At 59.6% G+C, this 13,871-nt stretch overlaps 1 protein-coding gene across 1 annotated transcript in view; it reads right to left on the bottom strand.

Moving 5' to 3' along the window:
• Nucleotides 1-13,871, bottom strand: part of LAMC3 (laminin subunit gamma 3) — a 57,116-nt gene that overhangs the window by 30,144 nt on the left and 13,101 nt on the right. The window contains exons 3-7 of the mRNA XM_036913558.2: nt 9,588-9,718; nt 6,395-6,561; nt 4,043-4,231; nt 3,850-3,967; nt 1,938-2,036 (exon numbers count right to left, since the gene is read on the bottom strand). Of these exons, the coding sequence (XP_036769453.2) occupies nt 1,938-2,036; nt 3,850-3,967; nt 4,043-4,231; nt 6,395-6,561; nt 9,588-9,718 (704 nt within the window). The remainder of the gene's footprint in view (nt 1-1,937; nt 2,037-3,849; nt 3,968-4,042; nt 4,232-6,394; nt 6,562-9,587; nt 9,719-13,871) is intronic.

Raw genomic sequence — 13,871 nt, 5'->3', positions numbered from 1 at the left:
GGGGGCTATGGGTTTTAGGAAGAAACAGAGGTCGAGTGTTTTTGTCACATCACACTGGGGTCAGTGGCACCCCTGTGACATCAAAGGTAACATTAACCTCCACCACCTGGCTAAGGTGCTGCCCGCCAGCTTTCTCCAGTACAAAACTGCCACGTTCTTGTCATTAGAAGCAAGTCACTAAATCCAGGGCAGAGCCACATGGAGAGGACTTAAGCTCCACCCCCTGGAGGGGGAGCATCAAAGGGCTGCAGACATAGGTTGAAGCCCCTAAGTAATTAATAAATATTTGGAGGGAGGCTTTGGGGGCTATGTGCTATCCCGTTTCTCCTCACAGGCTGCCCACTAATTCCAGCATTCATCAGTGGCTCCTGCCTGCAGCAACCGCTCCTGGGAGATTCTCCCTGATTTTCCATTTCCCTCAATCCTTCTACATTTACTATTTGGAATTCTGAGGATAATTGGTCCCTTCATCCCCGTGCATTTATTCTTTCATCTGTTCATATCAGCGTGGACTCATGGATATTTTATTTTATCCGTTGGGTTATAAACCCAATACCATCTCTATCTTGTTCAAAAAGCTCCAGCTGTGTGAGCTCTTTCAGGCTGGCGCCTGTGTCCTTCTGACGCAGGCCCCCATTCTCACTGGCGATTTTTTTGTTTGTTTTCATCAGGTTTTGTTTTTAATTAAGCACATCCTTGCTGTCTGGCACTACAAGACGCTCTGCGCCCATCCTGCATTTCCCCAGCCCTGCCCTGGAACCAGCCGTTTCTCCAAGGAGCGCTGGAGAGGTGGTTTACACACACAGATTCTGGGTTTGCACCCTGGGGGGCTCATTGAGCCAGCTGGGTGGAGGAATCTATTCATAAGAAGCTGCCCGTGACCCCAGCGTCCTACCAGCCCTGATGCATCAAGCCCCCCCATTTCACAGACGGGCAAAGTGAGGCTCCTTAAGGTGCACGCGGCTGCGGGGCAGAGCTGTGGGAGACCCAGGTGCAATCTGGTTCCCCAACTCCACTCTCCCTCTTCACCTGAGGGGTCTTGGGGGAGGAAGTCCCAGAGCGAGTCCATTTCCCACCACAGGCCATGTGGACAAGGTGAGGGGGCAGCCTGGGGTTGACCAAGATAAAAGTCAAGGTCAGGGTCAGGGCCAGCCACAGAGCTTTGGCACCGGCTTCTTCCTGACCAGCACAGGCCCAGTGCTGACTCACAAGCGTAAAGTTCACAATACAGTGCTGTGCCCAGGGAACCAGGGAGCCCCAGGCAGACCCCACACTGGCTGCAAAGGGCTTCAGAGGCCAGAGACAAAGCCAGGAAGAGGAGATGGGGGTGCCCAAGGAGGAAAACCCGTGTTTGTCCACGAGCCCCAGGGCTTGCAGCCAGGAGGCCCCCTGAACCCATGAAGGAGGAAGCTTAAGGACTGTGTGGCTTTGGAGAAGTCATTTTGCCTTGTTGAACTTGAGACATTCCATTTGTACCACGATAGGATGGCAAGTAGGCTTAAATCTCAGCTCAGCTGATAGAAGCTTCCTGGAGCAGGGTGTGGAGCAGGATTCTGGGGTTCCAGGGGGGCTCATCGCAAAGATGCTCGTGCTCCACTAGCGAGGTCTGCCTGGGTGTGAGATGGGGGGCTGTGGCACAAGTGCCATGTATTGGCTGTGCCTTCATTAGATGATCTCTCTGATCCTTTCCAGTTCTTTTTAAGTCTTCAAAGAAGAAAGATGCGTTTTCTCAGGGGTTTATGAACCATCAGTGGTAGTGGGTCAAAGAATAAACAGCATCAAAACCTTCAGATAACTTCCGGGACGGCGGATCCTTGGTGCTGCTCCAGGAAGGTGCCACGTGGAGGCTGCCTGTCTGTGAGGACCCCCTGCCCCTCCCACCACTACCAGTGCTGAGGTCGCTTCCGGCAGGCTTCCTACTGGATCAGCTCACCCACCTGTCACACAGGTTGCCTTCCACACTCTGTTTGCAAGGGCAGCGCCCACTGCGGGGGTCACAGGTGCCCTGGCTGCCAGCAGGATTACAGGTGCAGGGTCTGCCAAGGGACAGGACAAGGGGAACGGTGTCTAACGAGCACTTCCAGGGTGGGGACTGCCCATCCTCCCTGGGAGGCATCTGGCCTTCCCTGTTCCCAAGACAGCCAACAGCCTGGCCCCCAGCTTTACCATTCCTGCCCTTCCAAGGAAGGAACCCATCACGCACCTGAATAATGAGCCATCTGCCTACCTACCCACTCATCCAGCCAGCCATCACCCTCCCATCCAGCCATCCACCCTCCCATCCAGCCATCCACTCACTCATTCATCCGTGTATCCTTCCATCCTTCTATCCGCTGACCCACCCACCCACCTATCCACGCATCTTTCCACCCACCCACTCACCATCCATCCATTCATCCGTCCATCCATCCATCCACCACCTGACAAGACATGTTCCTGCCCTTGTGGGGCCTACAGACAGGATGGACAGGCAAACACGGAGACACTATACTTTGATACACGCTATGGGAGAGGACGTACAAGAGGCAGTAACTGCACCAACGAGGTACCTGGGGTGGGGACAAGAGGACAAGTAGAGGGAAGACTTCCCGAAGGAGTGGTACTCAGCTGAGAACTGAAGAACGAATGGGAGTCTGCTAGACACAGGCTGGGAGAGGCAGGGAGTCTGAGGGGGAGAAGAATGCTCTGGGGTAGGAAGAATGGCATGTGCAAAGGCCCAGAGGCCAGAGAGACCCCAGGGATGCACTGGGTCCCACCTAAAGGCCAGTTTTACGTCCAGAACCACTGAGTATTCTGTGAGGGAACTGAGAGCCCCTGACACATGCCCACTGCATTTCCAAGTATAAGGGGAGACTGTACAATGAACCAAAGCCAGGTTCATTAGCGGTGCTTCTGAATCCCTATTAGCTTTGTTTGTTTTTTTGGTCATTGAGTATTTTCCCAATCAAGTGATGATACGTGTGTCAGACTCCTTTCCTGAGGTCCAGATCCCAGCAGCCCCCTGCCCACCCTTGGAGGCCCCCCCAGCACTGCAGACTCAGGCACCCCACCTGGAGGCGCCCCCTGCCATGAATGGGCTCCCTTCACCCAGGTGCCCAGAGCAGAATCCCAGGGGCCCTCCTTCCTCTTCCACTGCCTGGAGGCCGCTCCGGGCCAGCCCTGCCTTCCAGGGGGCTCCGGGGTCTGTCTGGCTCTCTGCCCTCCGTGGCCAAACCCGAGAGCCGGCTGCCGTGTCTCCCAGCCGCCCCTGCCACAGCTCGTCCCTGGCCTCCAGACGCACCCGCTCCTGCTCCACGGCCATTACGGCACTTCTAGGGGCCCTCTGGACGCTGGTCCTCCGCACACCCTCCCGCCCTGCACGCGCCGCCTCTGGGGGCCCTACGGACCCTGTTCGTCCGCACACCCTCCTGCTCTCCCACCCTGCACACCTTGCCTGTCCGCACAGTGTCACCCTGCACTTGCCTCAGAGCCTTTGCACGTGCTCTTGGATCACCTGCTCATCCCTGTCCCTTCGCCTGACTTCCCAGTTCTCCCACTCAAACTCAGGGGCTCTTACAGGAAGCCTGTCCTCGACCCCCAGGGCTGGCTGAGCCTCTACAGCACTCACACCTGCAGGTACTGCACCTGGGACCTCTCCAGGGACTGCGTGTGTCCAGTCCTCACCTGGGGTCAGGTAGCTGCAGAATCGGAAAATGCTCAGTAGGGAAAGGAACGAAGGGATGAGGGACGGCGGGAGGGGAGAAAGGAGGGAAGGACGGCTAACAGCCCACGCCTCCTGCTCCCCCTCATTCGGTCTAAATCTGCTGCAGCGTGCCCCAGCTGTGCTGCCCCCGCGCTGCCCGCTCTCACCTGCAGCCTCCCTCGCTGAGCGAGTGGAACCCGGGCAGGCAGCGGTCACACTTCCAGCCCGTGACGGTGGGCTTGCAGGTGCAGGTGCCCGAGCCATCACACTGGGGACGCAGGGAGCCTGGGGAAGGAAAGGCACAGGGCAGTGGGGACTAGAACAGGGAGAGGGGGGCATCGGGTGTGGGGGACCGCTCACCTGCTGGGTGGCAGTCGCAGGGCTGGCACGGCGTCCACGGGTTCCAGCGATAGAAGTCCTCTTGGCATTGCTCACAGTGTGGCCCGGCCGTGTGGTCACGGCAGTGGAGGCAGCGCCCACCGTGGCCGGTGCTGCGAAAGAGCTCCCGGTCAAACGTGCACTCCTCCGAGTGGCCGCTGCAGTTGCAAGCTGTGGTCGGGAGGCAGGGGACAGAGCGTGTGAGTGGCTGTGGCACGTGACAGGAGGCAGTCCACACCAATCAGCCTCCTTGTGCTGAATGAGCAGGCAGCTCGAGGAAGGTCAATGATGGAGTTCAGGCCCTGCTCGATCAAGGATATGGAGACCAACTGGTAGATCTTCCGAAACAGGACACTCTTAAGAGCAAAGGAGGCACTGTTAATAAATACACCAAAACACAGGCCCTTTCAAGGCAGCCAGGTTGTAGAGCCTCCTGGTCATGGGTCACAGACTGGCCTCTCTTCAAAGCCGCAATGTGGCTCACACCAAGATCTCTGAGGATCCTCTAAGCCATAACAATCGTGTGCATCTGGTTCCCAGTGAGGCCACTCAGATACATGGGAAATATAAGTCACCCTTCACTCGCTCACTAATTCATTTTTTAAAAAGTATGTCCTAAGTACCAGCTCCGACTTGACTCCTGGGGTGAGCCCAGTGGTGGGTGGGCCAGCAAAGGGCACCTGGTTCCTGCATGTGTGGGGAGCATACATGGCAGACAGAGGCCAGATGCAGCAGGCAAGTGAAAGTCCTGTGATGAAGGGCTGTGGGGAGGTCCTGGGGGCAGAGAGGGGGGACCCCACAGCTGTCCAGGGGGACAGACAAGCCTTCTGGGAGGTAGTCACAGCAAAATGGAATCTAAAGGTGGAGCAGGAAGGAGCTGGCCAGGCAAAGGAGGGGAGGGTGGGGGGGACAGTCTCCGGCAGGGCCAAGAGTCGTGAGGGGGGATGCTGTGCAGTGTGATGGGACAGAGGGTGCAGGGGCAGCTAGGGGTCAAGAGGGGGTGGGGCTTGACCTGGGGAGGCCAGGCAGCTGGGTCAGTGGTCTCCACCTTGAAGCAGGCTGGGTTTGGGGGTGCTCAGCATGGGGTGGATGCACCACATTTGCACTTCAGGAAGTGTCCCTTGGCTATAGGCAGAGGCGGGCTGGGGGCTGGGGGAGCTGGGAAAGGGAGCTCCAGGCGTCCAGAGGGTGACAGGGCTGGACCAAGGTATGGACTGCACAGAGGACACAGACGGGCTGGAGGGATGTGGACGAGGCCAAATTCAGGGCTCAGGGGCTGCCTGGACCGGGGACAGCAAGGGGTCAGGCACACAGCTCCAGCTTCTAGGCTGCTGACTTGGAAGACAGAGACGTGACCAGAGGGATGAAGACATGGCAGCAGCAGTCTGGCCTTTAGTCTCCCCACCATGGAGACACCCCCAGGTCTGGAATGGGAGAGCCAGCCAGAACAACTTCCTCGGCCCCTGGAGGACCTCCTGATGGAGGCCGGCCAGTGAGGGGAGCAGGAGCTCATTAGGGAAGCTCCTGGGAATAGGCCACCCCCTTCCTGCCCCAGCTCTGCTGCCAGCAGCCCAGACCCAAGAGCACAGCGGGCCCAGTGCTGTCAGGAGTGCCTGCGATGCTGTTCCTGCCAGCAGACAAGAGCCAGGCAGGATCCGGTGCCCGGCGACAGCCAGTCGCCTGCAGGGAGCCTGAAACAAACCAGATGACTATCTGGGGAGACAGGGCAGGGCTTGGTGGGGACAGTGGGAGGCTGGGCAGACTGGCACACCAGGCTGTGACGGAGGGCAGTGGATACCCCACCCACCCATGTGCAGCCCCGTGTTCCCTGGGATGGTGCCACGTACAAGGATGGCATGTGGCACCATCCTCTCCAGTGTGGTTCTGAGGTTACGTGGTCAAAGCCATATCGCACGGGAGCTGGGATACTGAAGGGCTGCCCGGGGGCCTGGGGGAGAGACTGGCAGGCAGGTCAGCACCCCTGAGGACCTAGGGAGGCCTGGCTTTGATTGGCAGCTGCAGTTGGAGCAGCTGAAACAAAGGAACAAGTCAGGTCTGGGGTAGTAGTGGGGGAGGCCTCCCAGCTCACCCCACCCCACCCCACCCCCGTCACAGAGCCTCAGAGTGTGAGCGCGCTTGGTGGGGGCGCTGTTTGTAGGGGAGGGGCTGAGGACCAAATGCCCCTTGCAGCTCTCCCACACCCCTGCAGGGACGGGGGGCTGGAGGAAGAGGCTACAGCCAGGCCCACCCAGGAGCAGCCCCACTGCCAGGTCTCCGGAGTCTGTCTCTCAGCCTGTACCACCGGCCTCCGTCCCCCAGGTCTGGGACACTCACACAGACACTCGTTGGCGGCCTCGGCTGTGCCCCGGGCCCACGGCCGGTCCTGGAAGAAGGGCAGGCAGCGCTCGCAGTCAGCTCCCGTGGTGTTGTGCTGGCACCGGCAGGCCAGCCGGCCCGCCTCATCGGGGCCACACTCGCTGGCATGCCCACTGCACTTACACCTGCGGAAAGAACAAGGTGGGGCCCGGGCTGGGTGAGCGCCGGCAGAGGGGGAGCTAGTCACCAGGTGGCCACTGCACTCAGCGGCCTGATTCCATGGTCAACTAGGGGACTTTATGGACCACCTACTAGGTGCCTGGGGGTGGCAGTAACAGAGATCTGACCACGCCAGGCTGTTCTGAGGTCTGTGCACATAAAGCCCCCTGCATCTTCACAAGCCCGCTACTGTCCCCATTTAACACAGGGGGAAACTGAGGCACAGAGTGGTTCCCAGGGCACCAGTTATTGATGGCAAAGTTTGCAAGGCTGCCAATGAAGGCTTCTGCCCACAAGGAGCCTCACCCAGGGGCCCAGAGGGACCAGGGAAGAAGTCCTTGCAGTCTCCTGGGAGAGACTGGGCTGGCCCACGGGGTAAGGGGAGGGGTGGGAGGGAGGAGCAGAAAAAAGAGGTGGCTCCTCACAGAGGACAGCCCCTGGGTCTGTGTCCCACCCCACCCACCCGCCACAGGGTCAGGAGACAGGTGGACTTAGGCAGGGGCAGGGAGGGGCACACACCATGCTTGGCTGAGCCTGACGCCAGGGGCTGCCACCTCATCCCCAGTGGCCAGACTGAGCCCCTCAGAGGTGGGCCACGGCTCCCAGCTCCCAGCCCCCCTCTGTGTCAGCCCCTGATGGAGGCAGGGCCTTCCCACTGTGGCAGGAGGGACACCAGCGATCCCCCTGGCCCAGACGATGAACAGACTTGGGCTCTGGGGCAGAGCTGGAATCTGGGTCCTGTCCTCAGCCGCCCCACGCCGCCCCACCAACCGCCCCATGCCCAGGCTCCTGGGCGCTTCCCTACGGCCACCTGGTGGCTCCCATAAGCCACGCTCCCTGCTCTGCCCTCCGAGGATATTGAAAGCACCCATCTTTACCGAGGGAACACAGGCTTGGAGCACTTTCCTTGCCAGGCCTCCATGGGGCCCGAGCAGGCTGGTGATGCCCAGCATTTCTGACAAGGGTGAGGCGGCCCCAGGCAGTCTTGGGAGTCCGTGGTCACCACTCCCGGGCAAGGGGCTGCCCATGTGCTCGAGGCGGAGCTGCAAACACCTCCCTCCCCTGTAAAGCCCTCTGACCCCCAGAGAGGGAGTGAAATTCCTGTAGGACACTGGGGGACAGGCTGTGAGGCCACCTGCCTCCCACCCAGTGCCGGGTGGAGGGTGGTCCGGCTCCGGCAGCTGGCGTCCAGATGTTCTCTGGCCCGACGCGCCCCGACAGCAGGCGCTAGAGCTCACCACCACCCTTGCCCTCGGAGCGCCCTCTCCTCCCGGCGGTTTGGCCCGACTCCAGCGTGGGAGCGGCAGGGGAGGAGACATGGGGCCCCCACAGCCCTACGGTCCGGAGTCCCAGCCTGCCCGGGAGGGTGCAGGCAGTTGGAGCCCTGTCTCCGTCCCAGACTTCTCCCCTTCTCTGCACACCACCCAAGCAGCCCTGAATTACAGAAGCCCCTTGCTTCCTGGCCCCCAGCCATCGCACCCGTGTCGAGCTGCATTCCCTTCCTAAATAGCCTCCGGACCCACCCTTCTCTCCACCATGCCAACTCCACAGCCCCACCTAACGTTCTCAGCTTCTCTCTCTCTTCTTATCTGTCCCGATGTCACATCAGGGGGTTGGGGCATTTTAAAAATCTAGCCCTCTTACTACCCTGGCAAAGTCCTGCAACAGCTTCCACTGACTGTGGGATAAGAATAAACTCAGTCCTTGACCATCTTCCAGCCTCGTCTCCGTGCCCACCACACCCTAGGCCCTGCCTGCCAGCCACAGGACTTTGTCCTAGTTCCCAGGCCCCAAGTCTCCAGGCGCTGCTGCCTGGAAGCCTTGCCTCGTCCGGCCTCGGCAGAGCAGCCTCCCTGCCCTCCAGCACACGCTGCCCCGGCTTCCTGGCCTTGTTACTCTCTGACATTTTTACTGATCGCTGTCCGCACCCCCTTGAGCTGGGGCAGGGACGCAACTGTCCTCTCTCCTTTCCAAGTGGATCCTCATAAGCATCTCTGTGGAAGACACCATGTGCACCTGCCCTGGTCCCACAACCCACCTCAGTGCCCTGTCCCGGGAGGCCACTTATGAGACAGGCCTGGGAACGTCAAGATGAGACAGAAGAGGCCTCTGCCTCCTGGGGGCCCCTGCTCTTTGGGGATGGGAGATGCTTACACAGACAAACTACAATGTGCACTGGCTAATGTTAGAGAAAAATGGGGAGCCAGGGGCCGGGACAGCAGAGTCTAACATTTCCCTCATGGGAGAGGGTGCAGGAATGTGGCACCTGCTCCCTCAGTGACCTTTCTGAGCTGTGGACCATGAGGCTCTGGAGTGACCTGAGGTGTCTTCCTGGTGCCAAGATGCCTCAAAGCCTTACTAGAAATGTTTGGGCGCCCGTGAGCCCCTACGACACCAGTTTCCCAGAAGAGCTGGTTAGGAACGGGGTTGACGGCTTTATCATTTATAAAGTCAGCAGTGCTGATAAAAGCAGTAAAGCTTTGAAAGCTTTGAGTCCCAAGCACTGGTCATCACTAGCCAGTTCTACTCGGAGCGCGCAGCAGACGGGACAGCAGCCTGACTGTGTGTTTCATCACACTGTGCCAGCTGGGAGCGCAGAACATCAGCACACACTTGTGCAAGTGCCGCTTCCTTTGTGGCATGAATAAATGCACCTGTAAGGTGCAAAAAGAAGAAAAGACAAGACAGAAAGAGAGACCAGCAGAAGGGACCTCCAGGAGAGGGCAGAGCAGCTACAGAGTTCCGTGCATCCACAAACGGTGGTGGAGATGCGGCCGCCCATGCAGGGAAAGCAGGCGTTGGGCTGGCAGGTGGCACACAGCTGGGCCATGGAGGCCTCCAAGGCTGGGCCCCGGGGACCAGGATCCTGCTCTTCCTTGCCCCTGGGACACCTGAAGTGGCTTCTTCCCCTTCCGCGACAGCCCAAGTGACTCCCAGGGGGCAGCCACAGGGTCCTGGGGTCTTGGGCCACATGGCCCTGCCTTCCACCTACCTGCCACCCACAGAGAAGTCAGACACGGCGTAGTAATAGGACTGCAGCACCTTGGGGTCCTTGAAAATGTCGTCCCCAAATGTGTTGAGCCGGTCTAGGGATATGAGGAGCTCGGTGCTGGTGACCCACTCCTGGTCAGGGAAAAGGCAGGGAGAGGAACAGCATCAGTAGGCTCCGGAGTGTCCGCACCCACCCGGGGGTGTCCTGGGACACAGGGACAGGCCACGCTCAGGCCAATGCTGAGATCTGCAGAATAGGGAGCCCGTGCTTTAGGGTCACGCCAACCTGGGGGCCAGGCCACTCCCCGGCTGTGTGCCTGGGGAGGTTACTCAGTGTCTTGGGGCTTCCACTTCCCCATGTGCAGAACGGACAAGGGACAGTGCCGGCCCCGCGAGGCTGTGCGGAAGAGGATGGCCCACGTCAGCAGCCAGCACTTGCCCAGTAGGTGGTTGGGGGCTGGAGGAAAGGGACCCAGCAACCCATCCAAGACTGGGTCACTGGCTTCTCCCGGCGGCCCCTGCTGCCCCATCCAGAGGACGGCGGAAGAAGGACGTGCCCAGGGCCCTTCTCCCCTGCTCAGCTGCAGGCCTCAGTGCCTAGGATTCCCATGGCTCAGGCTCCCACAAACAAGTCACCCGCCCCAGGTGATGTCTGTCCCACCAGAGCACAAGCCCCATGAAAGCAGGAGCTGGGGGTCCCTGTCCTTGCCACATCCCCAGCCCCCGGCACACAGAAGGCACTCGACTGCTGAGTAACTGGTTTCCCCTGGAAGTGCATGGCACGGAGGTGGGGGGACCCCCGTGAAGGCTGACATCCTCATCTGCCTGCTGCTATAATCAGAGGTACGCAGAGGTAGCTCTGGCTGAATTTTAATCAGCATTTAATTCAGCTCCTGATGTAGCAATCAGGCCCAGGAGGCCAGAAATGAACCCATGGCCAAGTCCATCTTCTCATCCCAGTGTGACCCAGGCCGGCGGGCCTCTGCTCTTCCCCTGAGCTCAGCGACTCACCAGCCCGCTGCCTGGGACCCAGGCCTCTTCCCCGGGATGCCACAGCCGGGAGGAGGGGGCCGGCAGCAGAAAACCTCAGCAGGACCCTCAGCACGCAGCTGAGTTTATGAGTCCTTGTCAGTCTGCCAGTCACTTAGCAAATGTCAACATGCTTTCAGGGATCTGGTCAAAACCAGCTTCTGATTCAGGTCAGGGGCCGGGCCTGAGATGCTGCATTTCTAACGAGTGCCCAGGTGGTGCTGATGCACTGGCCCTGGAGCAGCTGAGGCAAGGAGCTAAGGCCTGAGGGGGGGATCTCCGCAGTGCTTGGCTGGAGCCCTGAGAGTCGGTCCTTTCCCCAGAAAAAGCCCCCTAGGAAACTCGCACCAGTCAGCGTCTGAGCTGGAAGGGGCAGAAACTTTCACTCACTGTGGGGTCATGCTAGGGGCCCCACGATGACCCCTCGGGCAGGCACTGTTCTCACCCTCGTTTCACGGAAGAGGAGCTGAGGCCCAGGGAGAGTTAGCATTCCGCCCCAGGTTGCAAGCTGGTGCACGGCAGAGCCGGGCTTTGGGTCTACCGGACCCAGGGTCCCAGCTTTAACCGCTAGGTGACCTGCCTTCCTGCATTTGTGCCAACACCCTCCTCACACCAGTGGGGCCCAGAGGAGAAGGACTACCCAAGTTCTCCAGCCCGCAGTGACCCTCCTCTGGGCTTGTGGCCTGTGACCGGCTCCAGAAGTCTGCGAAGACAATGGCAAGAGGAACAGCATCAAAATCTCTGAGACACCAAGAGGGGGGCTGGGAGAGAGAAGGGGAATTTGTTCCCTTAGCCCAAATTTTGTGGGGTACTTCCTGATGCCTTAAAGGTCATTTTAGGGCAAACCGTAGTCCCGATGTACACAGGCAATAGGCCTTTGCAACTTGTAATGGCCCCACAAAAGCTACAAGTGGACAGACGCTGGGGTCCAGAATGCAGCACTACAGAGAGGGAGGCAGGAGGGAGCGTCGGCCCCAGCCAGCACCCTGGAGCAGAGCTGCTCAGTCCTGGTGGCCTGACTCTGGGGTGCACAAGTCAGCTTTCTCCCCAAGGTCAACGGTCCTCCTAGGGGACAGAGGGACCCAAGACCCAGCAGCCACATGGACACATCCTTTTTGACCCCCACCCCTACATGCTCATGTCTTCAGAGGAAACACCACCGGGGTGTGCCCGGAGGGGAGGACAGCAGAGGAGGGCGAGGCGGGCTTGCCTTTCTTTGTCCTTCTCTGCCTTGGGTCTGCCTGGGAGCCGCAGGGGGCCCCTTTCTGTAGAGGCTGTCTCAGGGACAACGCCCAGGACGTACAAGGCGACCACTGCGGGCACCTGCTGCTGGGGTCTCAGATGCAGCCTCTGCCTGGTGATGGTGGCACAGACCCAGGCCTCAGCGGGGGCCCGGCCCTTCAGCTTGTCTTCCAGGGGCCTGGGCTGACCATTTCTCATCCTCACAGCTTGGATGCCCGAGGAGAAGAAATTGTCATTTTAAACAGAATCATGGTGAGGACACGTGACCACTCTGAGAGGACAAGCAGGGCCTGGGCATCTGGAGATGTAAGTCTGTGCCACAGGATTAGGCTTGTCCAATGAGGTCTGGCCTTTGCCCCCTGTTCCTGGAAGGTCAGCTCTAAACACTCGGAATGTCCTGCTTGATAAGCGTTTCTTTGTCCACCTGGAGTCACAGGCCACCCCAGACAGCCTGCCAATAACGTGGTCATGGAGGGGCTTCGGGCCACACAGAGCCAGTGTGACCTTTGGCAGGGCTGGAGATGAAGGTCAGCCACACAGGCCCTCAGCCATGTCTATGTGGCCGACCCCAAAAAAAGCCCTGGAGCCCAGGGCACAGGTGGGCCTCCCTGGCCGGCACTACACCACACATGATCCCACGTTATTGCCGGCAGAAGCCGGTGCTACGACTCCATCGGGAGAAACCGGCTGGAAGCTCCTTACCGGCCCCTCCCGGCCCCGCCCCACCCACCTCGGCCCTTTGCTGGTTTTAATTTTATGCTTTCACAGTAATACGCTGTCACTGTGAGAACGGCAGCTTTTCTGAGTTCTGGGGGTCCTTCAAGCAAATCAGTTGACTGTCCCTGAGCCCCGTGACAACCACCAGCTCACCCCGCCCTTCCCTGTGTCGGGGGACACTGAGGCCTGGAGCAGGAAAGGGATTCTCCAGGGACACCGAGTCGGTGGGAGGGACAGAACCTGAGGGTGGTCCTGGGGACCCCAAGCCAGCTGACTCCATGTCTCCTAGTGCTGGGCAGCCTGGGAAGGACACAACGTCCCTCTGGACCTCGGTGTCCCCTCTGGAAACAGACAGGATTCTAACCCTGGCCGCCATGTCATCCTGGACAGGAAAAAGAAATGCTCCTGTGTTGAGAAAAGATGGTAGCCTTCCTCGGCAGCCGCCTGTCTGCATCCAGAGACGTGGACTACAGAGCCGTCCGATGTCCACCAACACCAAGCAAAGCCGCACACCTGCAGGTAAATGGTCCGGGACACACAGGAATGGGGACGTGCGTGGCTGCCGATACCAGTGGGGCCGTACACCTGTAGACCCTGGTACGCTAGGCGGGGGGACCTGCGTACAAGGACACAGCCACGGCCTGCCGCTCTCTCCGCCTTGAGGATGAGAACCACGAGCTCCTGTGCATCGTGAATGAGCCATTTTAGAGTTGACTGTCTGAAGTGGCAGCCAGCCAGTAGCCATGTGCGGTGGTTTAAATTAAAATTCATTTGAGTGAAATAAGATGTAAAATTCAGCTCCTCCATCGTGCTAGTCACATTTCAAGTGTCCGACAGACGCATGTAGCCAACGGTGACCCCGTGGACAGTCAGTGAGGTGAGAGACCATTTCTGTCACTGCAGCTCTGCTGCCCCGCCTTACAGACAGAAGCCAGGAAGCGGTGATTCTAAGACTCACGTTTCCAGTTATCCCTGTAAAAGCCTTGGAGCCACACAGGGCCGGCAGCACTGCGGGTTCACGGCGGGAGGGAGCCAGGCCCCGAGCAGGAGGCTCTGGAAGGAGCCCCAGCTAGGAGGCGGGCACTCAGGTCCTGGTCGGGCCCTCCCACCAACTCGGTGTCCCTGGAGAATCCCTTCCCCACTCCAGGCCTCAGTGTCCCCCCGACACAGGGAAGGGCGGGGTGAGCTGGCGGTGGTCACGGGGTTCATGGGAGCCACAGGGTGCACCGCTGCAGAAGAAAAGGGAAGGGACGGGACTGCCACACTGAGCAGCCCCTTCCATCTATTTCATTACAGG

This window comes from Manis pentadactyla, chromosome 3 (assembly GCF_030020395.1).
Source record: "Manis pentadactyla isolate mManPen7 chromosome 3, mManPen7.hap1, whole genome shotgun sequence".
Classification (NCBI taxonomy): Eukaryota; Metazoa; Chordata; class Mammalia; order Pholidota; family Manidae; genus Manis; species Manis pentadactyla.
This window is presented reverse-complemented; position numbering and strand designations above follow the sequence as displayed.